Source organism: Poromitra crassiceps, assembly GCF_964638095.1.
Source record: "Poromitra crassiceps genome assembly, chromosome: 15".
NCBI classification, from domain to species: domain Eukaryota; kingdom Metazoa; phylum Chordata; class Actinopteri; order Beryciformes; family Melamphaidae; genus Poromitra; species Poromitra crassiceps.
In genome coordinates, this window is record NC_139634.1 from 34,573,181 (window position 1) to 34,600,131 (window position 26,951).

Genomic DNA, 26,951 nt, shown 5'->3' on the forward strand with positions numbered 1-26,951 from the left:
TCTCTGCGCCACCAAGACACATTTCTGATATTCATGCGTTTGGCAATTAAATGGATTCTAATTCTGGTTCATTCCAATTCATTGTATTTTTCAGAGACACAGGCTGAGAGCTTGCACAGCAGCACAGATATAGCTGCAGCAGCGGAGGCAGAGCTTAAGAAACGGTTGGCACTGTGGAGAGAGGAATCAATAGTCCAGCAGGGTTTCACTGTAGGCGATGTACCTGGAAAGCATCAGAAGAAACTGTTTCACCAGTAAACATAATTCAACTTCTCTCTCACTGCCGCTGGGCAAATACCATAAATCTGCAAAAAAGAAAATACAATTTCAGCAATGGAGGAAAGAATTACTTATTACCTCAATGATACAAACGTATTTTCAATTAGGCTATACAAACAAGGTTTTAACAGGCTTTAACGGCCCAAGGGGCTTGAAACCCATCCAAACACATAATGACCATGATACATTTCAATGCATTTGTGTGTGTTGTGTGTGGTCTGGCTGTTTCAGTACAGGATTCCCTCTTACAATGGTGACACAGTGGCTCTCAACCTGGGGGGGGTCATGAGATGATTATTTTTGCCGTGACGTATGGAATCTGGATGATTAATATATTTCTTAATACACAAATTGAATGTCATGTTTTTAATCTTTGTAATAAAAATGACTTATCTGCAAAATAATGAGGATTTGTCCTCTCAAGGCTTCTTGCAATAACTTTATCAAGTAAAATAGCATGATGAGGGAAAATAAAAATCATACAGTGTACTTTGTGTTAACACCCCACAATATAGACTATATATGTATATATGTATATATGTATATATATATATATATATATATATATATATATATATATATATATATATATATATTATATATATATATATAGCTGTTGCTTCTGAGCTGTTGGACAAACTGTTGTTGGCATTAGAAGAAAAAAAATTAAACACGGCACAGATTATTTCCAAACATTGGTTTAGTTTAATCCATACTTATCTAGTTTAGGACAAGCCTGTTATCAGACCAAGCAAATCCCAGCAATGTTTGCACTTAAAACTATCCACACTGCATTCTTCATCGAAGAGACTTCATGTATCTATTTTGGGAAGGAATAAAATCGTCACCTGAAGTTTCACAGTCAGCGTCTTGAAAAATGTGTAGGGTCCAGTTTGTGCAAGTGCTATCATGACTTAACTGCAACTACGATCCTTCAGAAGTTGCTGTATAATTTTGCGATCATTTTGTGCGATATATATATATTTTTTAAAGGTAACTGTTACTTTTCCCACCTTCTTTTTCTTTTTAGAATGGGAGAGTCATTTTGGAACGGAATTCACTCTATCCTCTATTACTTAGTCTAATATCAATAGGGTTGAATAACTTGGGAGCACACCATTGCACAGAGAGTGAGGACATTATTTTCAGTCAAGACAGCATAGCAGCAGCAGCTCTGTTTTCAGGGCTTTTTGGAGCAGTATAGCTTCTAATATTTTTTATTTTATATTTTTCTCAGCGTGTTGGAGTTAGCGGTGGAGCACGTGACTGGGGGGGGGGTTATGGGGGGCTGCGAGGGGGGGGGGGGGGTAGTATGGCCGCCAGCCTCTTTCTTGTTGATCCTCAGGAGACCATCTCGCTGGGGGCATTGATTAGAGTGTGTCCTGCTGGGATTACATCTTTGCCGTTGCCATGCCAACTAATCAGCTGATTTTTTTCCCCTCTCTCTCTCTCTCTCTTGCTCTCTCCATTTCTCCTCTCTCTCTATTTCTCTCTCTCGTGCTCTCTCCATTTTCGCTCTCTCTCGCTCCTCCTCCCCTGGTTGTCACAGCAACGAAATACGGGGGAAGCGCAAGGGCCCCGGCAAGCGCTGAATTCGGCTAAAGGGGCGAAAAATGTTTTTTTTATTCCCTCTCTCTCTCTAATCTCTCTCTCTCTCTCTCTGTATTTCTCTCTCTCTCTCTCCCTCTCTCTCTCTGTATTTCTCTCTCTCTCCTCCTAATTGGCAACTCTCTCTGACCTGAAGTTCTTTTGTCTCTGGCGTAAACACACCCCTCTCCAGATTACATTTATTTTCACATTTTTAGCAATAGCTGGATGGCTGAGAGGCCCAAGGACAGATGCTCTGAATGAAGAAAGCGAGCGGAATAAGTGTGGGGAGCATAATAGCCCGCCCATGCTGCAAACTCCTTCAACAAACTCCAACCACCAAGAAAGCCTTCCAGCGTTTGAGCAAAATCACGCCTGGCCAATAAACAACTGATTCCTTTTTTGTCTCTGTCCAAATCAGCTGACAGCTGCCTGCCAGCTGCTTAAAGAGAGGACTGAGAGAGAGATGTCAGTCTAATAACACTAACGATGTGATCTTTTGCCAGGTTTGTACGGAGGGTCGTTGATACTGGAGTTTGCCTTTGACGATCTGATGAGGATCAAGACGTGGCACTTTACCATCAGGCAGTACCGAGAGCTCATCCCCCGCAGCATCCTGGCCATGCACGTGAGTGTGACATCATCACCGTGCGACAGCAAACCCCCCCCCCCCCCCCCCTACTATCTACTGTCCGTTTAGGTGTCGCTGTTTGAATACTAACGAGGGCGCCTGTACTCTGCCAAGACACTTTAGAAACTATTCATGAGCATATGAAATTTAAACGCCAACAAAGCAGTTTGGAGGGATTTTTTTGCAAACCAATTTATTTGCAGACATCAAAGGCCACCGAGGATAAGAAAAATGTGCCTTTGCCTGAAAAGGAGAGAGAGAGAGAGAGAGAGAGAGAGAGAGAGAGAGAGAGAGAGAGAGAGAGAGAGAGAGAGAGAGAGAGAGAGAGAGAGAGAGAGAGAGAGAGAGGAGAGAGAGAGAGAGAGAGAGAGAGAGAGAGAGAGAGAGAGAGAGAGAACAAGGTCGAATGAATAATCTGCTTTAATTCCACTAAGTGTAATACACATTCTAGTCACTGGAGCTGCAGAGTATGCTAGCTATACATAGCTAGTTATTCTGTTGTCAAGTCATTTTGAACGGAAACTATATGATAAGGCACATATCGCTGCTGTCAGGAACACTTATTTGCATTTTTCATGAATGAAGAAAGCAAAAGTAAGACACATTTTCTCATTGGTGCCCATGTGTTTTTTTTTGAGTGAAATTATATAATGGGGTTTTAACAGGTTTCAAAGGCCCAAGGTGCTTGAAACACACAGCAGATAAAAATGATCAAGTAAGCTTTCAATTCAACTAAGAAACAAACAAAAACAAAAGTGCTCTTACTGTACGTGGTTTCTCCTCTCCAGCAGTGATATGTATCTTGTGTTGTTGTTGCTACACTGTACATGGTGCTCCTTCCGTTTCGTGGATAAAAACAAAACAGAGATGCATTACTTCAAAATTTTCTATTTACCCCCACGGGACCTGCAGGTGTGTTTAAGAAGTCGCTCTGCCCTGTATAGCCAAACCTCCTTTTGGCCGAATCTTCATATGAAATTCACACTCCATTAAATTGGCCCCTGTGGGTATTCACACTAATTCCTGGAGAGTGGGGCACTGTGGGTATTGCGGTCCGGGCCGTGGCCAGATCTCCAGTGATGTGTGAGAGTGTGAGTTGGCTCTTTTGATCGTTGCCTCTTGCCCGGCCTAATGGAAGCAGATCCAGACACATGGGAGACAGCACTTGAATACTGGAGTTGGATTGAACCTGTTCGCAGACACCGGTACAGATGTGGCCATGGTGGAAGTCCCACTTTTTCAACTGAGCTGAACTACTTCTGTACTTTAGCCCAATGATCCTAGAGGAACTGCTTGTCAAAGATCTAGTTTTGCTCTACTTTTAGATGTCACAAGTAACAGACTGGCCTGATAGATGCTTCGATAGATGCTTAGGTCATGATACAATTACGTGATAGTGATGTCACACAGCTGATGTCACAAATTACTGATGATGTCATAGGCAGCAGTAATGAGGTCATAAATCACCGATGATGACAGCAATTGTGATGTCATCAGTGATTACGCCATCAGTGATGACGTCATCAGTGATGTCTTTTCAAGCAGTTTTGATGCCATCAGAGATGCCACCGGTGAGCGATGTCATCCGTGACACCTGTGAGTGACGCCACTTGAGTAGTTGTGATGTCATCAGTGATACCCCTACTGTATGTCACCGGTGAGTGAAGTCATCAGTGGTGCCATCAGTGAGTGGAGACAATGAGTTTTCACATGGGAAAACATAGGAAAACACACATATATATATATATATAAATTGATTGGATTTATATAGTGCCTTTCTAGATACTCAAAGCGCTTCACATATCAAGGGTGAGAGGGGAGGGAACTCAACTCATCCACCACCGATGTGTAGCACCCACCTGGGTAATGCACGGCAGCCAGTTTGCGCCAGAACGCTCACCACACATCAGCTCTCACGGTGGAGAGTTGAGGACTGAATGTGCCAATTAAGTAACGAGGGATGATTAGGTGTGTGTATATATACCGTAAATTCCGGACTATAAGCCGCGGCTTTTTTCCCGTTTTTTGGCCTTTTTTGCCCCCTGCGGCTTATATAACGGTGCGTCTTATCTATGGATTTTTTCCAAAAAAAAAAAAAAATCTCTCTTTTTTAGCACTCTTTCTAACTATAAATCCACTTCTGTTTTAATTTCCTCTCTTGCCCTCTTTTAACAACATAACATAACATAACATAACACAACACAGGTAAGCAGAAAGAAAAAGACGAAGCAAATCACCGCCATGAATGAGGAAATGACTCACCTGCTGGAGGCTGGAGGTACACGGCTTGGGCTAAACTTTTACTCCGTGAAACACTATCGATTAAGTCCGACATCGCTCAGAGGTTTGAGCAGCTTGAAAACAAGTTTGAAAACGTGCAGAAGTCCATCCACTCACTCACTAAAGAAAATAATGCAACCGTGAAGAGTTTCACTCGTGTCCAGCCATCTGGCCGAGTTAGAGCCGAAGTCCCGAACACAGTGAGAAAACCTCCCGAAGCTGCTGCTGGAGCGGGGTGCATATTGTCCGGCCAGCCGACCGAGAGGCATGCGAGCCGGGCACTATTAAACAGTTGGGGTGTGTGAGGTGGCTGGCTGTGGAGGTGGCGGTTTCTCCTCCTCCTCCTTTCTCCCGCACACCGGGCGCCTCGGCCACGTCCAGACCCCGGCCTGCCACCGAGGGCCATCTTCATCTGCCTACTCCGCTGGCCCGACCGTCAACTCATCCTCCAGGCTGCGGGGAAGAAGCAGCTTTTTCGCTTTTCACCACACCGCGGACACTGTGTGCCCAGCGGCGGAACAAGAGCTCAAAGTGAAACTGCCGAATATCTTTTGAGTTGGACTGGTCAATAGTACTGTGAGTAACTAAAATAAAAAAATAAAAAACGGAATTCTCTCTTCTTTAGCACTCTTTCTAACTATAAATCCACTTCTGTTTTAATTTCCTCTCTTGCCCTCTTTTCACCACACCGCGGACACTGTGTGCACTGTAAAAAAAACAAAAAATACCACAATGTGTGATTTTGTCTGGGGATTAGTGACCTGACTTTTGTTTTGTTGAAATGTTAATAAATGGGAGCTTCCCCAAACAGCCATCGATCCCGACAATCCCCTCTGTGCACGAAGCCTTACATATGGTAATTAAACATCAAAACACCCGCGGCTTATAGTCCGGTGCGGCTTATAGAAGAAAAAAATAGTCACCTTTGAAGGTGCGGCTTATAGACCGGTGCGTCTTATAGTCCGGAATTTACGGTATATATACAGTATATATATCCGCCAAACCACGAAGACGGTTCAGGAGACGCTGTCCGAAGGATTTGGAAGAATCTACTGTACTCCCACTGAATTGAACAATGTCCTGATCTCTCTCACCTTAATTCTGAGTCCATTTTTGTTTGACATTGACAGTCTATGATGATATACTGACGCACGATGACACACTGTCTTTTTCTGCTTGAACTTCCCAGTTGGAGCCAGTGTGCCGTGCTGCTGCCTGAAAGCACACGCTGGAATGCTGCATGTATTTTTGTAGCGTCCGTATGCCGTTTGCCTTTCACTGTCCCCTTGAACCCGGTGCCTCCTGTTCTGCCTGCACCATATGTGCCAGTTATGCTCCCACAACAATTGTTGATATCTCTCGCCAAAGCAAATTCCTCTGCAATGCATTTCATTGCACTTGACGATTTAAAGGAACTCCGATTCCGTTCCGAACAACGTGCGCCGGTTCGATTCCCCGTCACTCATCTCAGACTGCGGATGGTGCAGGAGGACTCCCTCGCTTCCCTCTTGACTTTCTCCACACAGATGCGAGTGGAGATAGAATTATACATTTTTCATAAGGCGCTGAATGCAAGCGTGCTGCTGGCTGCTTCTCCTCAGCCTGGGCTATGTTTTGCTCTGTCAATATCTACAGCTTTTTATGATTCCACACTGCTTATTCTTTGAGCGGCAAACAAGCTGACTGAATAATCACTTATCTTCAGGAGATCTTTTTTGTTCAATCAGATGTCGTTGTATAAGTGCCATTTCTTTTTTCTTTTTTTGCGTTATTCTCATTAATGCCTTATTTCATGCTCCCACACATTGTGTATTAATGCAGTGTTCCCATACATTTTCCACATTCAGTGCTGAAATTATTGAGTGGAGTAGAAGATGTTGCTCAGTGTTGGTATACAAAAGGAGGATATGACTCATGTCAACTGGCCCATATTACTCCATGATTATTCTTCACAACAATTAGCACATTACATGAAATGGCATGGGCTTTAGGACCTTTCAACTTAGGGATGCCCCGATATGAAAATTTTGGCCGATACCAATAACCGATATTAACATTGCTGTTATGGCCGATAACCGATATTTACTGATGTCGATATGATCTGTATAAAAACAAGTGTCTATGATAATCAAATTTTGTGCATACTGAAAAACACATGTAAACACTGTGAATTTGAAAAATTTATATTAAAATAATAAAATTTCTTTATTTCTAAAACATTTGGAAAAGCCCATAAATGATGGATTTACCGCATTGTTTCCTCTCAATGTGAAAATTTTGACTGATACCGATAACTAATATTAACATTGTAACATCGGACCAATGCCGATATGTTAAAAAATGACTAACATCGGCCGATACCGATATGATTGCTGATATATCGTGCATCCCTACTACAACTACATGCAAACAAATATTCAGGATCACTTTCTTCCTTGTAATTCCCCAGATTTTTGGCCAGTTCCTAAATTCTTCAATACCTGCAAAAATATTAAATGGATTTTCCATGTTTTTCAGATAAGACTTTATAGACCCTTGCAAACCCCCTATATATACATTGACTAACATCTTCAGAACCAGTCAAGAAATTAAAATAAAAAGTAGGTTATTTTAAAATAAGAGAGGTGTAGGAAAATCCTGGAATAATAGTAATTTAGATTAACTCACCTACAATCGGATGCTATATGATAATAAGGTCCAAATACACTTTGCTAGCGAATTTAGCTTCTACATGTACGTTAATGGGGAAAACTGGAATAACAAGATTAAGTAATTGTAATTGTGACTTGAGGGTGCAAATGTGTCTATTGTGCATATCCTATGAACACTAATGAGCCCAGTTATCCTGCACATTGCCTGTAGATAATTTGTTTAGCTGTGTTACAGTAAGAGGAATGCATACAGCCTACATGTATTTTTTATTTTATTTTATTTTATTGTTGTTGTTTTTTCTTTTTCATCTCCATACTCTGGACTTCAGGCACAAGACCCTCAGGTGCTGGAGCAACTGTCCAAAAATATTACTCGCATGGGTTTGACCAACTTCACCCTCAACTACCTCAGGGTAAGTGTTGTGTGTGTGTGTGTGTGTGTGTGTGTGTGTGTGTGTGTGTGTGTGTGTGTGTGTGTGTGTGTGTGTGTGTGTGTGTGTGTGTGTGTGTGCCCGCGTGCGTGCGTGGCTTGGTGTAGTGTGTGTTTATATGACAGTCTATGACAGTCATTCCACTTTTGTTTTTGTTTATTGCTCTCTCTGATCTCCGCACCCTTGAATGCACACAGAGGCACGATCCCCAAACGTAATAATTCACGTTCCTCAAACTAATTGAGTTATTTTCAAACTAAATCTCTAATACTCACCTCTAGAAAGCACACAATATCTGTTTTCATTATGCATAATATTCACGCTTTAGCACATTGACTATGGGCTTGGCATAATTCCATTCCCCCCTCTGTAGCGAAAGTCTATATCGTTTTATAGGATTTTTAAATATAAGTCAGTGTTAATGTATGGATATATCAGTTTGATTTGAGTTCCATTTTGCAAATATCCTTGCTTATTTCCCCAGGTTCAATATAAGGTCATATCGTCGTAACTGCAAATTTGGTTATTATTCTTTTTCTCACTTGAATTGAAAGTTTATATTATTATGTATGCACTTGTACTTTTGTTTTTTCACTGGGGTGCGTGTGTATACAGTAATTTCAAAACAACATGCAAAAATAAGCATTTACTTCTCCCTTACTCTCTGTATATACATGGTTTTTCCCTGACAGTCCTTACTCTTTGCATCTACGTGGTAGATGTGGTTTTCACCTGACAGCAGTGATATAGGCTACTTCACGGAAATGGGAAGTATGAGCTGGCTGAATTACATTAGTGATTATTTCACAGGGTTTTGTTTGTGTTTTTCTGCTCCACAGTTGACTGACAGCTACGATTTCCAAATGGGAGAACAAGAGAAAGGGAGTGCGGGATAGAGGGGAGAATTAATTGGATACAGAAAATTTGCATAACATTAATGAACACTCCCTGTTGAGACTCATAATTGTGAAATGCCGCGGAAATTGGGGAACGGCACCTCCGCTGCTGCTTATAATAACTGGAGTGAAGAGAGAGAGTGAGGCAGACAGATAGAGGGAGAGAGAGAGAGAGAGAGAGGCAGGCAGATAGAGGGTGAGAGAGAGAGAGAGAGAGAGAGAGATAGTGAGGCAGGCAGATAGAGGGGGAGAGAGAGAGAGAGAGAGAGAGAGATAGTGAGGCAGGCAGATAGAGGGGGGGAGAGAGAGAGAGAGAGTGAGGCAGGCAGGCAGGCAGGCAGAAAGGGGGGGGGGGAGAGAGAGTGTGAGGCAGGCAGACAGACAGAGGGGGAGACAGAGAGAGCAGGGTGGATGGTAGTGTTTTTGTTTTCCTATAACAATGATTTTTATACAGTATATGGAATGCAACTGTAGTGCCGTTGAAAGAGAATGCACATAATTCAAGTATCTGTAATTACACACTCAAGATGTAGCTGGTGTCAGTGATTCAGATGGCCAGTGCTTAGCAAATGAAATGGGGATCATGTCTTTGGTTTCCATTTGCTTGCAAGGCGCCCTTTTTCTATGGAAGAGGTTAAGTTGTTCGTGTCTAAAGAACGGCCGCGTTGCTTTTGAAGAATGGTTGGTTTGTCAAAACGACATGCTTCCCCTCAGTGGTCTACATCTGAAGTATTTCACATCAATCCGTTTGTATCTGGGAGGTAAATTTAGGCATTGGGTGACTTTGCTGGGGCGCAGTGGGGCTTTATTTTGTACACTGCAAAAAAAAGTGCCCATCTTGGCCAGGGATTTCATCTTGGAGGCAACGTTTCTCCAGATCGTTTTTCCCTTGTTTTCAGTAACAATCACAATACAGTATCTTTAATACTTCTAGAATACGATTATTTGTTGATTTGATTCACATTTTGAAAGCATGAAGTTATCTCATCCAGATCGTCAGCTTTTTTTTAACATCAATAACATTTTTGAAGGCTCAATAATTATAGATCTAACGACTTGTTGAGATGGACTTTGTTTGCAGTGCGCTGTAACCTGTGCAAACACTATCAGTCCACAACATGTCACACACAGAGCTAATGACCCCCCCCCCCCCTCCTGCACTGTTATCTTAGGGTAAAATACACCCTTTCCTCACATTAAACTGGCAATAATGTGTCTCTGGAAAAGGCCTTTCCCAGAGTGTATCAGTCTTTCCAAAGAGACTGACGTTTCCAGGCTAAGGGTTACAATGCGCCCGTCTCTCTCTCTCTCTCTCTCTCTCTCTCTCTCTCTCACTCACACACACACACACACGCATACACACACTCTTTCTCTCTCTCTCTCTCTCTCTCTCTCTCTCTCTCTCTCTCACACACACACATGCACACACACATACACATACACACACTCTCTTTTGTGTGTGGAGTATTTAAGCCTTTTCCATGTATTGGAGCTGCAGGCTTCCTACTATTGAGCCTGGAAATAGCCCTTGTTTTTGGGCTGCGAGCCAGGGCTTGTTGGCTGAGCTGTGGAGGGATATTACTGTGTCAGGAGGGAGCGATCGGAGGAGAACACGGGATTAGTCTGCTACACGGGATGTTCACGTTACCTCGAGCTGTGTGCCATCAAAATATATGGCATCCTAATAACAGAGGGAAGAGAGCAGTAGACGTTACGACAGTAGATATGGAGGCTAATTTGCGGGGAGCAGATGAGACTTATGGGTTGTTTAAGTTGGTAGTTTCCCCTGGCTGGTGAACTTCCCTGGTTTGAATCCCTAATATGAAAAAGGTATGGTTTCATGATGCTCTAAAGTGCTTTGCATAAACGTCTCCAAGAATTGGCATTCAGTAGAGTAGGCTCGATATCACTCAATATTCAAAATGCTGCTTCTTCAGAAGTGAGGTCTTCAGATAGACCTAGTTATCAAATCAAATAGCAATATCCAACTACAACGGCTGCTTGAATTTAGCAGGGAGGTTAGCTGGCTTAGCTAGTTAGCCAGTAGCTAGCGACCTAGGCTAGATTCCACTAGCTGGCTTGTGGGCTAGCTACTTGCTCCTCCCTAGGTAGAGTCATAGATATTATATTACTATAGATGGGTCACCGCAGGCTCCGCCAATTCTAACAAATGGTAGCAGCAAGTCTCCTAAATTGTCACGTGACTCCAATAGACTCAGACCTGCCGAAAGTCTCCTATGTGGCAGTGTCCACTGTCCGTTGAAAACCATGGGCAAAACCCCACGTGACAATATGACAGGAAGTGAGTTGGGCCGTCTTGCTTGAAATCCCATCGTCTTTGGTAGAGTTTCCCTTTCCCACCTAAAAGGGTCACATAAGTTCAAAATGGCCGCCGTGGGAATACGGCCTGTTGCTCTAGTGGTAGTCCCATAAAACAGACACGTTTGCTCATGCAATTTGCAAATGCTCCCACACCTACCCCCGTCTGTACTTCCTGAGGGGAAAGTTGGTCAAACGGATATTAAGGCGGGACATCCGCTCATTTCTCCAATCTCCTGCCTCCGTTTTGTTTACATGTGTCATGATTGATCGAATACCATCCAACTTCCTTCCGGTCTGAAGTATTTTGTTTCTTTGGAAGATGACAACTTCCTCTGCCCAAATGTTAATGTTAACTTAGTACAGACTGTCTATGGAGCGTTCAAAGATTGTGGAAGAGCTCTGTGGCCAAGAGTAGAAAGCTGTCAGTAACTAACCCAAACAACTAGGGAACTAGGGGGTTGTAGGGATGCAAATTTTAATCAATTTCCCTAATCGATTATTTGGTCATGTTAACGACCAATTAATCTATTAATCATTATATAAGAAACAGCTTTTGACATACAAAATAGTAAATACAAAAATGCCGGTTTAAAGGCACACACCGCTCAAATGTTCCCCGGATAAATAGCGGTTAGAAAAAGAAAACAATAACTTACTGGGTGGAGGAAAATACAGACACGTTGCCTGCAGTTTGAACCCATCTTGTCGTGTGATTGGTCCGGCCCCATGACAGCACTAGTGTCCTCTGACTGCACCCACAGTACATTTGGATGGCTGCTGCTAGCTGAGATAGCTGCTGAAGAGGGCGGTCTCAGCAGAGTGTAATGTTATCCAGATGCTATCTGGATAAGCTATCCCTGATGTATTTAAGATGACAGGCCGACCCCTGGCTCTCCCACCACAGATCACTGGAGGTTTACAGCTTTCCACAGACTGAATATTGTGCTTAGGTCTTTTCACTGAAGAATATTGTTGGAGTAGTGTGGGAATGGAGGACCTTTTTGTGTGTGTGTGTGTGTGTGTGTGTGTGTGTGTGTGTGTGTGTGTGTGTGTGTGTGTGTGTGTGTGTGTGAGAGAGGAGGGAGCAATCAGATAAGTGTGTGAGTGTGTGGGCATGCACGTTTAGTGTGCGGTTGTGCCCATACAGGTGTGTGTCATCGTCAGTCATACACATGTCATTGTGAGTTGTGATGAACAACTTAACAAAGACAGCTCGTATGTATGATGTTGCTCTTCTTTTTCTCTTTTTAATATCTTTCTTCATGTCCTTCCTTCTCTATAAAGCACTTTATGACAATAAACCGATTTTTTTAAGTGCTGTATTAATAGTGTCTATAAAAACTGTTGCTTTACTGCACACTGAATCACTCACAGTCAGAGGATGAGTGATTAACTGTCCGGCAAACCCTCTGTTTTTTTTATGGACATTGTTTTTTCCTGCAGTTTAAAGAGCTGCAGCGCTGCTGCACAGAGTGTTACTCTCTCATCGAAGTCTCAATGAATTTGCCTTGACTGGACGTGTGGTCTGCGTCTGTCCCGTTGTGTCTTGACTGGACGTGTGGTCTCTGTCCCGTTGTGAATTTGCATGACTGGACGTGTGGTCTGTCCCGCTGTGTCTTGACTGGACGTGTGGTCTCTGTCCCATTGTGAATTTGCATGACTGGACGTGTGGTCTGTCCCGTTGTGTCTTGACTGGACGTGTGGTCTCTGTCCCGTTGTGAATTTGCATGACTGGACGTGTGGTCTGTCCCGTTGTGAATTTGCATGACTGGACGTGTGGTCTGTCCCGTTGTGTCTTGACTGGACGTGTGGTCTGTCCCGTTGTGAATTTGCATGACTGGACGTGTGGTCTGTCCCGTTGTGAATTTGCATGACTGGACGTGTGGTCTGTCCCGCTGTGTCTTGACTGGACGTGTGGTCTGTCCCCTTGTGTCCCCAGTTGTGTGTCATCCTGGAGCCTATGCAGGAGCTTATGTCAAGGCACAAGACCTACAACCTCAGCCCCCGGGACTGTCTCAAGACATGCCTATTCCAAAAGTGGCAGAGAATGGTAGCTCCACCAGGTAATAATACACACCAAACACACACAAACACACACCACCAGGTAATACACACCAAACACAAACACACACCACTAGGTAAAACACACACAAACACACACCTCGGCTGTCCACCAGGTAATACACACCAAACACACACAAACACACACCTCTGCTGTCCATAAACAAGAACAAATGAAATTGAGAGTTCTGTACCATAATGGTGTTAAAGCCAAAACCTAATTACCTGTAGTGTAGCCTGGTTCAGTGGTTCTCAAACTTTTTCACATCAAGGACCCCTAAACTGACACAAGTTAGACCACGGACCCCCAGTTGATAAGATTTTGTCCCAGGCTCCCCTGGATCTGATCCGATTTTTGCTTTTAGATATTTTATTACAGAAAGTGTATGAAACCCATGACCAACATACATTCTGTCATTGTGTTACTTATGGATGGAATTGTAGTGAAAATAAATAGTCACCCTTTTTGGTGGAGACACCCTGGAACCCCCTAAAGGACCCCTGGGGGGCCACGGACCCCACTTTGAGAACCACTGGCCTAGTTAATTGTTCGAAATCTCTAAACTAGAGGGTCCAGTCTGTATGTAAGTGGTATTTTCTCAACCAAGATTTTAACTACATAATTTTAATTATGTGCTACATTATCAATTTTGTAAGGATAGGAATCACTTTTTTTTCCTTTCAAATAGTGAATATCTTATTTTGGAAGGAAACCCTTCAATCGTTTTTATTGCATCATTATATAAAATAACCATTATACGGTATGTCTTAATTCCTCAAAAATGTTTTACCTGTCGGGTCTATGAAAATAATCAGAATTCAGGGGTGCCTCTTGTCTTGAATCTCAAGCCCACCGGTCCTAACTGGCCTCTCAGCTTCATATGATTGATGTGTTAAGGGCGGTTTTTGAAAAGTACCGGCCTTAAATTGGCTGTGCGGTGTTAAGCCGGAGAGAAAGGAGACGACTTTTGGACACATCGGAGGGGCTGCAAATTACAGCAATGCTCAGCGAGGCGTGACGAGATGTCTCTTAAAAAGCAACAGCAGTCAAAAAGCCCACGACTCAGACCTGTGTCACTTTAATTAAGAGCGCCGGGCCGGCTGTAATCAAACTAGTGGATCCAGCTCCCCGGACAGCAGCTCCCCAGCCTCAACCACGTTCTCAACAAAAGAAACGAAAGAACAACAGAGCAAAGAAAGCATTTTTATGAACATGGCGTCTTTGGAACAGCTCCTCTGTTGATAGCTAATCGTGCACACGGAAAGACAATGTGCTTTTCAATGCGGTTCGATGCAAATCACTATCTTATGATGGATGCTTTATGTGTGATGTATTCCCCCCCCCCCATATTTTCTCCCCAATTGTACTTGGCCAATTCCCCCTGTTGTCCCGGTCGTTGCTCCACCCCCACTGCCGATCTGGGGAAGAGTTGTATAGCACATGCTTCCTCCGATACATGTGCAGTCGGCAGCCGCTTCTTTTCACCTGACAGCGAGGAGTTTCATGCTATCATGCTATTCCCCCCAGTTCCCCTTCCCCCGAACAGGCACCCCAACCGACCAGAGGAGGCACTAGTGCAGCGACCTGGACACATACCCTTAATCCGACTTCTCACCCGCAGACATGGCCAATTGTGTCTGTATGGACGCCCGTACCAAGCCGGAGGTAACACGGGGGCTCGAACCTGCGACCCTCGTGTTGGCAAGCAGGGAATCTACCGCTGCGCTATCCAGACACCTGCTTTATGTGTTTTTTATTTGATATGATATACAGCTCGGTTTTGTGATTTAGTTTAGTATAATTTATATGAGTTGAGCTCTGGTTGCCTATATTCTTGGATCCATAAGTTGTAGCCAGTTGCTTAATAGTAACTTCATATTTGTTTTTAACGTTGGTTAGTCAGAGTTCACAGCCTCTTGTTTCCTTCCAAGGACTCAGCAGTTTTTTTTTTTACTATTCATAAATGTGTTGTTGTGGGCCGTTTCATCTCATCTGTTTGTATTTTTACATGAAGCGAAGCCCCAACTCTGCAGCTTAGCTGGAATTGTGGTTTTCCTCATTGGCGGCTTGTTTTTCGCCTTTTCCTGCAATTCTTCTCCAACCTGGAAACTGGTTGGGATTTGGCCAGGAAGGAAGCCACAGGCGCATTTATGCTCTGATAAGTCCTTTCGGTGGAAATGGAAGTGACTTTAGTGCGTCACCGCCCGGTTCAGCATCGAAGGAAACCAGCCGGATAACAAAAATGATTGTCTTTGACAATGGGGCCGGGTTTCTGCACACACGTCTGTCAAAGTCAGGAATCAGTCAGGAATTATTGTGTTTGCCTCCGATTTAGAGTTTCAGCTATGTTTTGTTTGTAGGTTAACATGAGTTGCTGGTTGCTGTAATTGAACCTGAAAGCATCTCCCTTGGTGTGATTAGCAAGAACCTCAAAAATGTGTTTCATTTTCAGACATCTGTTTGAAGATCACAGCAGTTTGCTTCCCCCCTGAGATTAAAAGGAATAGCGTTTTTCCATCTGAGATGTGGCAGAATTCCAGAATCATGCCTTCATAAATGCTGTACTACATACATTATTTTGTAAATACAAGAAATGATCAGATCTCTACTTAACCTATCTCATTACTTCATAATGATCTATTAATAAAGATTTCACACGGTAACACTTGTGATTTAATTGCACCTTTAGGAATTATGTATTGCTCATAATTGGAATAACAACTTTCATTTCACTTTCATCTAAACTCAAGATCCCCCCCCCCCCCTTCTCCAACGGGTGTTTAAGTAGCAACTGTATATCATGGCTTTGAATGTTCAAGTATTTCTCTCCCATTTCTCTGTTGTCATCTGTGGTCTCGCTTTGTCTTAAATAGTTTGATAACTATTCAACCACCTTGAGTGAAATAAAACTCATTTTGGCTCCGGTTTCAGCTGGACACCCACAGAACTTCAAAACGGAAATATTTCCCACAAATCACAAAAAAGGTATCTTTTCCCTCTTAAGCTGTCAGTTTTCTCTCATGCATTCTAGCCCTCAGTGGAATGCCATGAAATACATTTTTGTATGCAAGTTCATCATGGATGCCCAACTGCATGCTCAAAAACAATAAATAGATAATAGAACATAATGGTACTCATTTCAGTTTGTTGCATGTGCACACGGATTCTCAAGCTGGCTAAGAAAGTGATTAAATGATCTGCATTACAATAACTGTCACAGTCGCCACATCAAATCTACCCTAATGTACCTCCTGTACAAGAGATAGAGATACAAGAATCGATACAATATCAATGCATATTCAATAAAGACATACACAAATGTGCTTCCTGCTGCAGCGGAGTAGTTTTAATCTGGCACACAGGCGATTGAGGAACGTTGCAGCTTGGAAATCATTAACAAACTCACATTACGTTGAGCAGCAGGGTCTATTGTTGAGCATTTATGCAAATGAAACAGCGGCTCTTTCTTACTAGTGCATGTCTTGGGAGATGTTAACGCAACGTGATTTCACCTCTGAAGAAAACAAAGCATGGATCATTGTAGACTAGTCGCTCTTGTCAGTGTGTGTACAGCGTGCGTTTGTGTGTGTGCGTTTGTGTTTGTGCGCCTTCTTGCATGCGTGCATGTGTGTGTGTGTGTGTGTGTGTGGTCCAAACAATATTGCTCTTGTGGTGTGTGTGTAGCTACAGTATGTGTGTAGGCGTAGTTATGCCACTGCCGGCAGAAGATGTCTGTCCAAGCGTATGTGCATCATCTACTGTGTGACTCCCCACACACTGGGGCTGCAACTAACGAGGATTTTCATTATCGGTTAATCTGTTGATTATTTTCTCGACTAATCGATCAGTCGTTTGGTCTATAAAATGTCACAAAATAGTGAAAAATGACGATCACCTTTTTCCCCAAAGCCAAGATGACATCCTCAAATGTCTTCTTTTGACAACCCAAATTAATCTGTTTACTGTCATAGAAAACGAAACAAGCCCAAAAAATATTCTCAAAAATTAGTCTAAGCGATTAATCGATGATATAGTTGGCGAATCATTTTCTGTCGATGGACTGATCGTTGCAGCTCTACCACACACTCCACACACACACACACACACACACGCACACACACACACACACACACACGACCCCTTGTCTCCGAGTGTGTGCGTTATTTTGTTGGCATTGCCTGTGTTTCTCTTTACTGGCCGTGCCAAAGCGGAGCCCGCCCGACAGACGACCACCAAGAGGAGGAAACGGAAGAACTCGGCCAGCAGCGCCAACAGCAGCGCGGGCAACGCCGCCAGCAAGAAGCGCAGCCCCGCCACCAACTTCAGCCTCTCCAGTCAGGTACCTGTAAGCATCAGCTCCACTCGGTTTGCCTCCTCTTTTTTCCCTTTTTTCCCCTTCTCTCTAACCCCTCTCCTCTCACGCTCCACCAGTGTTGGGGGTAACTCATTACAAAAGTAACATATTACATGTAATATATTACTTTTAGCAGTAACTCAGTAATATAACATATTACTTATAGGATTTCAGTAATATTATACCAGTTACTTTGTCAAGTAACTCAAGTTACAAATTGAGTTACCTGCCATTCTCTATAGGTAATTGTGTTCAATTATGATGTCAGGGTGCAGTGCGACCCAATTGGTCCACGTAGGTTTGCCAGCCTATTTAACTGGGTCCCTCCTCCTCTTCTGTAAGATAATCTGATGAAGGTCTCACGACCGAAACGTTATTCTTATTAAACTTTTGATTGCATGTGGAGACAGTGTGCGGGAGTTTATTCTGGTACTGTGTCGGGTTTTGCCCTTCTCCGACGCACCTGTTGAGCCTAGGTGTGCAAAAGCTTTTTTCCTACAAATTGAGTTAAACTTTGTTTAATCAAAGCACATATTTAAAAAAAGATAAAATAATTTCCTAATCAAGGAAGAGTGCTTTTATGCAAATAACCACTATAGATGACAATAACAAAGGAAAATAATAACATTTAGAATTTTGGATTGTTTACACTGACTTCAAGGCGATTGAAATGATTTTTCGGGATGTTCCGGGGCAGCGATGTCATTCTGCTGCTGCTGTTGTTTTGGTAAAAGTAATGCAAAAGTAGTGTAATAAGTAACAAGTTACTCTACACAGACAGTAATATTGTAAAGTAACTTATTACTTTCAAATGGAAGTAACTAGTAATATGTAGTATATTACATTTTGAAAGTAACTTGCCCAACACTGCGCTCCACACACAGGGCTGCAAACGGGGACGAGTCGTTAATAACGGTATCGCAGCTATTAAGGTGTAGTTTATTTGCACAAATGATAAAAAAACAACACTGTGAAGAGAGAGAGAAGAAAGAAAAGAATCCCCATGGGACTTGTATGAAAGCGTCTGGGCCCAAAAGTGAAAGAGAAAAATCAAATCAAATATCATAAACAGTGACACGAATGACATCAAAACTCATCAAAGGAGAAAATGGTACAAAAACAACTAGATTTATAAATAAGTAAACCAAATGAAAAGCCTACCTCTGCTGCAGATCATATTATTATCAGTTGGTGATAGATAGTGAGTTCCTTTTTATCAAATCTTCTCCCTTTGCACGCTGTGTGCACTAATGTCTATTTATACTAAAGACTTAGTTGACCCATTTGATTAACTAAGAAGATAGTCGGTTACATGATGCTACTGAACCACCTTTTGAACTTCAGTCACCAAATACAGTGAAGGCAGAGACTTAAGAGGAACGTTCAGAGGGAGTAGAATTCAAAAGTGAAGGTTCGACTGTGGGGAAAATGTAGAGTGACGCTTTCCCCTCCATCAGCAACCACTTTCGAGATGCCCATGAGCAAGACACTGAACGCACAAATTCTCCACTGAAGGTAGAAGACTGTAGCTTCTCAGTTTACTTTCCTGAAAAAGTAAACAATGATTCCCCACTAACTCTAGGCTTGTAATCAGAAGGTTGCTGGTGCAACAATTAAATGAAATATTGAAGTGTGCGAAGAAAATGTAATTTAATTGTAGGTTTTACAGACTGTTGTGTAAGCGAGGAACCTCTGGTGGTCGATGACGTGACTGGACGATATCCAATATTTAACAAAAGCTTAATATTAGCAAATCAATATATCAGTCTAGCCCTACTGCTCAGCAAATGAACCCTGGATAAAGTAACAAAATAAAAATAACATAAATCTAGAATTCTCGCTCTGATACTGCACGCCACAGTGTGAACGCCACAGTGTGAACGCCACAGTGTGAACGACACAGTGTGAACGCCACAGTGTGAACGCCACAGTGTGAACGCTACAGTGTGAACGCTACAGTGTGAACGCTACAGTGTGAACGGCTGATTTTGGCACGTCTCCATAACAGGCCACTTGACACAGTTGGAGGTTAAACAGCCTCTTAAACAGCTGGGTATGAAGCACATGCTTGGCACCCCCCTCGAGGATACCATGCTGTTGGGAATCTATTGTTTGCAGACGCTCTACTTTCCTATCCATTCCATACAATGCATTGCTCTCTGTCATGTTTCCACCACAGCATCAGTATAGCATGCTGCACCCACACGCACGATTGGAGCCTCTGGAGTTCATTTTATTACAACTAAAAGTGTGCTGGGAAGGAAGGCACCCAAACACAACTGTAACTCGTCAATTTTAAAGGGTTGCTCGTAGGTATTTTCTCGTTAATGTACGTTCATCCCAAGATTCAAGATCATTTGAATAGCCAGAGTGAGTAGACATGTTACAAAGGAGGAGTTTGTCTTTGTGCCGTATACAGCGCAGCCATCACATACATGTAGCAACAATATGGAGCAGACAGAAAGAATGTAGGTACTACTGAGCAACTTTACGTTAGTTATCCGTTTAAAAGATGTCTACATGGTCATAGACATCGAGACCAAATAGAGGCACCATAGGGTTTAAAAGTGAAAGTTTAGTAGACATAATATATATGTCTACTAAACTTTTATATATATATATATATATATATATATATATATATATATATATATATATATATCCTATCGATCCTATCAATCATTATCTTATACATTATGGACTTCTCTAGTTCATATTTTTTATATTCACAGTTGTTTCTGCATTATGTATTTACTGCTTGGTGTAAAACTAGGCTGTAGATAACAGTAGCCAAAAAGAGCCCAGGCTATATGAGAGCTAAAACCCAGGCAAAAAGCAGCGTTGAAATGACGTCTATAGGGCTCCAGGGGACACTGTGGGACTTAATGTTAAGGTTAGTACTGTAGGGCTCCAGGGGACACTGTGGGACTTAATGTTAAGGTTAGTACTGTAGGGCTCCAGGGGACACTGTGGGACTTAATGTTAAGGTTAGTACTGTAGGGCTCCAGGGGACACTGTGGGACTTAATGTTAAGGTTAGTACTGTAGGGCTCCAGGGACACTGTGGGACTTAATGTTAAGGTTAGTACTGTAGGGCTCCAGGGGACACTGTGGGACTTAATGTTAAGGTTAGTACTGTAGGGCTCCAGGGGACACTGTGGGACTTAATGTTAAGGTTAGTACTGGGTGAACTGGTTCCTCCCAAATCCAACCAGATCAAGCCAAGGTTGTTCATCTAATGACACTTTAGTACCCTACACTTCCACTTTAACCTTATTTTCCTGGCATTTCTACTTTCTAAACAGGGAATTTTCTCTTTCTGTCGGTCTGTCCCTCTACTGTCCCATAGTTAGCTCTCTCTCTCTCTCACACACACATATACAGTACATCACACACACACACACACACACACACACACACACACAATTGTTTTCTCTCTGGAAGGCAGTTTGGCTCTGTGCCATCTCTCATTATCACCGATATCTGTATACACCCTCCGCCCCCCCCTTCCACTCCGCCCCTTCACCCCCAGCCCCTCTCTCTCTCTCTCTCTCGCTCACACACACTCACACACACACACACACACACACACACACATATGCGCGCACACACACACACCTCCATGAACCACACACACAAACACGCAGCCCATACCACTCATGGCGTGCATTTCATACGCCTCTTAAAGACTGGCAGCGTAGCTGGTAACATGCTGGTTACATATGTTGTGCGCCCGCTGTCTTTGTCTGAGAAGTTGTTCGTTTGCGGCTGAGCACAAGCCTACGTGAGCCCAATGACAATAAGGAGTGGACCCTCGCAAGGGGAGGGGTGGTGGGGTGGTGGTGGGGGGTACCAGCGGCTGAAGGAGAGGAGGAGGAGGAGGAGGAGTAGTAGGGGAGGAGGTGGATTGGGGGGGGGGGGGTTGACTCATAGCATGATCAACACTGACCTCCAGTGGCGACTGTCTGGACTGCAGTGTGTGGAGAGTGTGGGATTGGGTCTATTTTGCCCATTATGGCCAATACAAATTATTTCTCATCCCAGCACTTTGGAGGGTTACCATAGGTCCTTCACATCATTGAAAGATTGTGACTTTGGTCATTGAAAGTGCTTGAATTTATATTTTGTGCAAGAATGTGTTGAAACACTTTGTCATCACTGTAACATTTGAGAAGTGTTCACACATTCAAGCCTCTCTCTCTTTTTACTTGTTGTCTGTGAGCTTCTGTAAAGCTGGTTTTCATGATAAAAATCATGCCCAGCCAGATGCTGAAGTAAGTGGTGCAGGTTTAGGCGCAGTCATCTGAGGTCGGCCCCTTCTCCATATGCATAGGCTACTCCTGATGAGTCCATCCTCTCATGCTACAAACGGACACCTCGTGCTACAAACAGACACACATGTCACGTATAGAAGCGGCTGCACCGCATAACAATGCTGTGTTGTAACAGTAATTAACCATGATCCGTGTCTCAAACTGTGCCGTGTTGGGTTCTTGAATTTGATGGAATTATGCGTGGAAAGTCCTTGAGACGTCCTTGAATTCGATGTTTAAGAAGGTGTGGGAACCCTGACTGACTTTGATTTTTGTGGTCATTTTGAAAGTGGCACAAAATGTAATAGCTGAACTGCAGCGCCTATCTCAATTTGAAAGCGTAGTTCGCTGGGAGGGGTTATATGAGGAAGAGGAGGGGAAGGATTCGATTTTTCTATTCTTCTCTCCTCATTTACATTGCAAACTGATTTTTTTTCTTCTTCTTTTTTGTGACTGCTTCAAGGGTGCAATTATGTCCTCCAGGCCCCGTCGTCGCCCCCATGTGGTCCCACCACGTCTTCATTAGAATCCCACTTGTTGTGTGGGAGGCCTGCTGGGGAGGAAATATGTCCTCCAAGATCCTCACCGCTAATCTCTGTAAAAGTATGCTAATGACGCCGCTCGGTGAATGAAGGCATTCATCGCGGCGTCGGCCCATTCAAGGCCTCGCCGGTTAGCTAGCACGAATGCTAACGCTAACGAGATGAGTAGACAAGTAGATAGTATTAATTAGATCACAATTAGCGCTCCCCAGTCCCAGACTAGCCACCAGCTGTTATCATCGGAGGCAAAAAAAATTTTTTTGTTTTGGCCCAAAATTGGCCAGAGGTAGGTTGACAGGCGTCCTCACAGGAACAGATGGTGAATGCAAGGCTTGTTGGCAATCAGCACGTTTTTAGCTAATGACTTAATTAGCTATGCAAATTGACAAATCAGTGTGGATATTGTCATTGAGTTGAAAAGCTCACCTAAATTAATTAGCCTGATTAAGGCGTAGTGGGGTGTGTAGGGGTGGTCGCTAGGGGGGGTTTGAGGATGGCTTGTAAACTGCCTCCCTCCATTGGTCGTCTTCATCACAGCGTGTGTGTGTGTGTGTGTGTGTGTGTGTGTGTGTGTGTGTGTGTGTGTGTGTGTGTGTGTGTGTGTGTGTGGAGAGGTGGGGTGGGTGGGAAGGGGCTAAGACTGCTAAGGATTTTTGTTTGTTTGGAGTAAATCAGTGCTTGCTGGATATCATGCGTGTGTGTGTCTGTGTGTGTCTCTGCTTGTGTGTGTCTGTGTGTGTCTGTGCTTGTGTGTGTCTCTGTGCTTGTGTGTGTGTGTCTGTGCTTGTGTGTGTGTGTGTGTGTGCGCGTGTGTCTGTGTGTGTGTGTGTGTGTCTCTGCTTGTGTGTGTGTGCTTGTGTGCTTGTGTGTGTGTGTGTGTGTGTCTGTGCCTGTGTGTGTGTGTGTGTGTGTGTGTGTGTCTCTGTGCCTGTGTGTGTGTGTGTGTGTGTGTGTGTGTGTGTGTTTCTGTGCCTGTGTGTGTGTGTGCTTGTGTCTGTGTGTGTGTGTGTGTGTGTGTGTGTGTGTCTGTGTCTGTGCCTGTGTGTGTGTGTGTGTGTGTGTGTGTGTGTGCGTGCGTGCGTGCGAGCGCTGCAGAGGGGATGGATGAGGAGAGCGAGTCAGGCGGCGTTGACACACATGGCCAGTGAAGCGTGCGCTCCATTTAACTGTACAGCGTCTTCCCGCCTCACGGTGGGTGGCGCCTGGCGAGCCAGCTGGGAGATGCTTAGCCAGTCAAAAGACGAGATTTACAGATTCACAACATCCATAACCCACTGTGTATCACAGAGCAACGCAGACACATTTCAAAGCGTATCGATCGCTGTGTGAATTCACAAATGACACCCCTGCCCCCTGGTGTTCCTCGGCAGACTCGCTTCATTCAAATACAATGAGTCTACAGGAATTTGTCTTGTTGGCGGTGACATCAGCGCCGGGACGTATCGACAGCTAATTGAATAACACGGTACCTGCTGGCACGAGGAAAAGCTAATTGAATAACACACAGTACCTGCTGGCACGAGGAAAAGAAAGCAGAAAGGCAGGAAACGGACAGCCGGCTTTACATATGACCCTCCCAGACCCACGCTGGGAGGGTCCCAGTCCCAGTAGACCTTCAGACATGCATGTCAGACATCTCGTATTGTATGTGTCTGTCTCGTCAAAGGCATCCTTCACATCACGCACAACAGAAATAGCAGCGGATAAATCTCTCTCCTTCCCTTTACTTGAGCGCAGCGTGAGAGGGGGGCGCGGCCATCTCTGTGAAATATGTCCTACGGGATGAGTATTGATCGGGGAGGGGCGGGGCGGTCGATGCTGGGGGGAGTCCTGCTTTCTGCGGGGGAACGTTTCATTTGCACGGAGCGCTTCGAGACGGGTCGACCGTAGGGAGGGGTTCACTTCACTCACTGGATGTGGATACACCCGCCTGTGTCTCAAACACGCGCGCACACACACACACACACGCACACACACACACACACACACACACACACACACACACACACACACATGCCTGTTATCCCAACGTGGGCGGGGGGGGGTCTGTGTTGAAGCAGGAAAACATACAGCTCCCAAGGCAGAGGCTTCAGGCACTCTTCATCAGTAAAAAGGAAAAAAAGACATGTACTGTATCTACTGTAAACACACACACACACACACACACACACACACACACACGGCGGTTTGTAATACATCGATTATTGAATGGAATCTTTGCCAGTGGAGCGGTGTGAGCAGGGTTGGGAGGACTACTTTAAAAATGTAATCTGAGACAATTACTAGTTACCTGTTAAAAATTCTGGTAACACTTTATATTTCAACAGCTTATTAGTTGACATTCAACAATTCAACTGTTGCTTTGTCTGTAGATGTTTTAACAGCTTATTAGTTGAGATCCAGCAAACTGTTGTGTTTGCTTCCCGTTCCACACACCTGCACCTCGTGCAATATGGTATGTTCATGCATTGTCACATATACTCTATATATACTGTAGATAGTCTGTTGAACACCCGCTAAACAGTTGAGTTGTTGAATGTCAACTAATAAACTGTTGAAATGTTACAAAATACTCTGTAGACTCTGTAGGCAGACTATCCAAATATAGCGTTATCCAAAATGTGATCCGTAATGTAATCCAAGTATCACAATATTAAAGTAAATAACTGGTTTGATCATGATTACACCTTTGTTTCTGTAACTGTAGGGATTACAGTTACTTTTGTTTATAATCTGATTACATAATCTGGTTACATGTAATCCGGTTACTCCCCAAGCCTGGTTGTGAGTTATGGATTCACAAACATGTTTTCCTTTATGAGATTATATGCTATCTTTGGCCCTCTCTTGCATAGGGTGGATGATTCAATTCACGTGTTTGGCTAGGAATGAAAGGTATGAAAGTCATGTGACAGAAAACATGGATACATACACTGGCTCACCAAGCACTTAATTAGGAACACCTGGACTCCTGCTTACTCATGCAATTATCCAATCAGCCAATCACGTGGCAGCAGTGGATACGATACAGGTCAGCAGCGTCAGTTCATGTTCACATCAAACATCAGAATGAGAAAAACGCGATCTCAGTGACCGTGGCTGTTGATCTCCTGGGATTTTCACACACAACAGTCTCTAGATGTTACACAGAATGGTGCGGAAAACCCAAAACGTCCAGTGAGCAGCGGTTCTGCAGACAGAAAGGCCTAGTTGATGAGAGGGCAGAGGAGAATGGCCAGAACTGGTTGGAGCTGACAGAAAGGCGACAGTAACTCAGATAACCTCTTCACAGTTGAAAAGCATCTCAGAATGCAAGGCGTCCAATGTGGAGGCGGATGGCACTTGGGTAGCCGGTGGACACCGAGCTGAAAGCTGAGACCTACCCAGTATTAGTAAGGTGTTCCTTTTCAAAAACTCCTTTCAAAAATCCATCGCAGTCAACGTCAAGCTAGAAACAAGGCTGATCTTCTTAGCTCCTGAAAAGCTGACATTTTGGAGACAGGTTTTCACTTGACAGCATATAAGAACAAGTCAGACAACAAACGAGACACGCAGGTAGGCTGAAGATGTCATAACCTTTCAAAAAAAGAGAGCACCAGCGAACAAGAACACTATTTTCCTGTCTTCTCTGTTAGTGAGTTTGCTCTCTCTCTCTATCACTCCCTCTCCCTCCCTCTCTCTCTTTCTCACTCCCTCTCTATCTCTCCCTCCCTCTCTCTCGCTCAGGACGTGATGGTGGTGGGCGAGCCGACCCTGATGGGCGGGGAGTTTGGGGACGAGGACGAGCGTCTGATCACGCGTCTGGAGAACACGCAGTACGACGCCACCAACGGCCTGGACGACGACGACGACTTCAACAGCTCCCCGGCTCTGGGCAACAACAGCCCCTGGAGCAGCAAGCCCCCTCCCAGCCAGGACAGCAAGCCAGAGAGCACGGCGCCGCAGCCCTCACAGTAAACAACAACAACCCCCCCTCCCCTCTGCAGCCCTCACAGTAAACAACAACAACCCCCCCCCCCCCCCCGCAGCCCTCACAGTAAACAACAACAACAACCCCCCCTCCCCCCCGCAGCCCTCACAGTAAACAACAACAACAACAACCTCCCCTCCCCTCTGCAGCCCTCACAGTAAACAACAACCCCCCCCCCGCAGCCCTCACAGTAAACAACAACAACCCCCCCCTCTCCAGCCCTCACAGTAAACAACAACCCCCCCCGCAGCCCTCACAGTAAACAACAACAACCCCCCCCCTCTCCAGCCCTCACAGTAAACAACAACCCCCCCCCGCAGCCCTCACAGTAAACAACAACCCCCCCCCGCAGCCCTCACAGTAAACAACAACCCCCCCCCCCCCCCCCCCGCAGCCCTCACAGTAAACAACAACCCCCCCCCCCCGCAGCCCTCACAGTAAACAACAACCCCCCCCCGCAGCCCTCACAGTAAACAACAACCCCCCCCCCCCGCAGCCCTCACAGTAAACAACAACAACCCCCCCCTCTCCAGCCCTCACAGTAAACAACAACAACCCCCCCCTCTCCAGCCCTCACAGTAAACAACAACAACCCCCCCCTCTCCAGCCCTCACAGTAAACAACAACAACCCCC

At 44.3% G+C, this 26,951-nt stretch overlaps 1 protein-coding gene across 1 annotated transcript in view; it reads left to right on the forward strand.

The window, feature by feature from the left end:
* ldb2a (LIM domain binding 2a) overlaps positions 1 to 26,378 on the forward strand; it is a gene marked incomplete at its 5' end in the record, with an annotated part of 93,050 nt that extends 66,672 nt beyond the window's left edge. The window contains 6 exon segments of the mRNA XM_083651277.1: positions 2,373 to 2,388; positions 2,391 to 2,494; positions 7,758 to 7,841; positions 13,017 to 13,140; positions 17,348 to 17,478; positions 26,074 to 26,378. Of these exon segments, the coding sequence (XP_083507403.1) occupies positions 2,373 to 2,388; positions 2,391 to 2,494; positions 7,758 to 7,841; positions 13,017 to 13,140; positions 17,348 to 17,478; positions 26,074 to 26,304 (690 nt within the window). The 3' untranslated portion in view covers positions 26,305 to 26,378.
* Between the last annotated feature and the right edge of the window lie 573 nt (positions 26,379 to 26,951).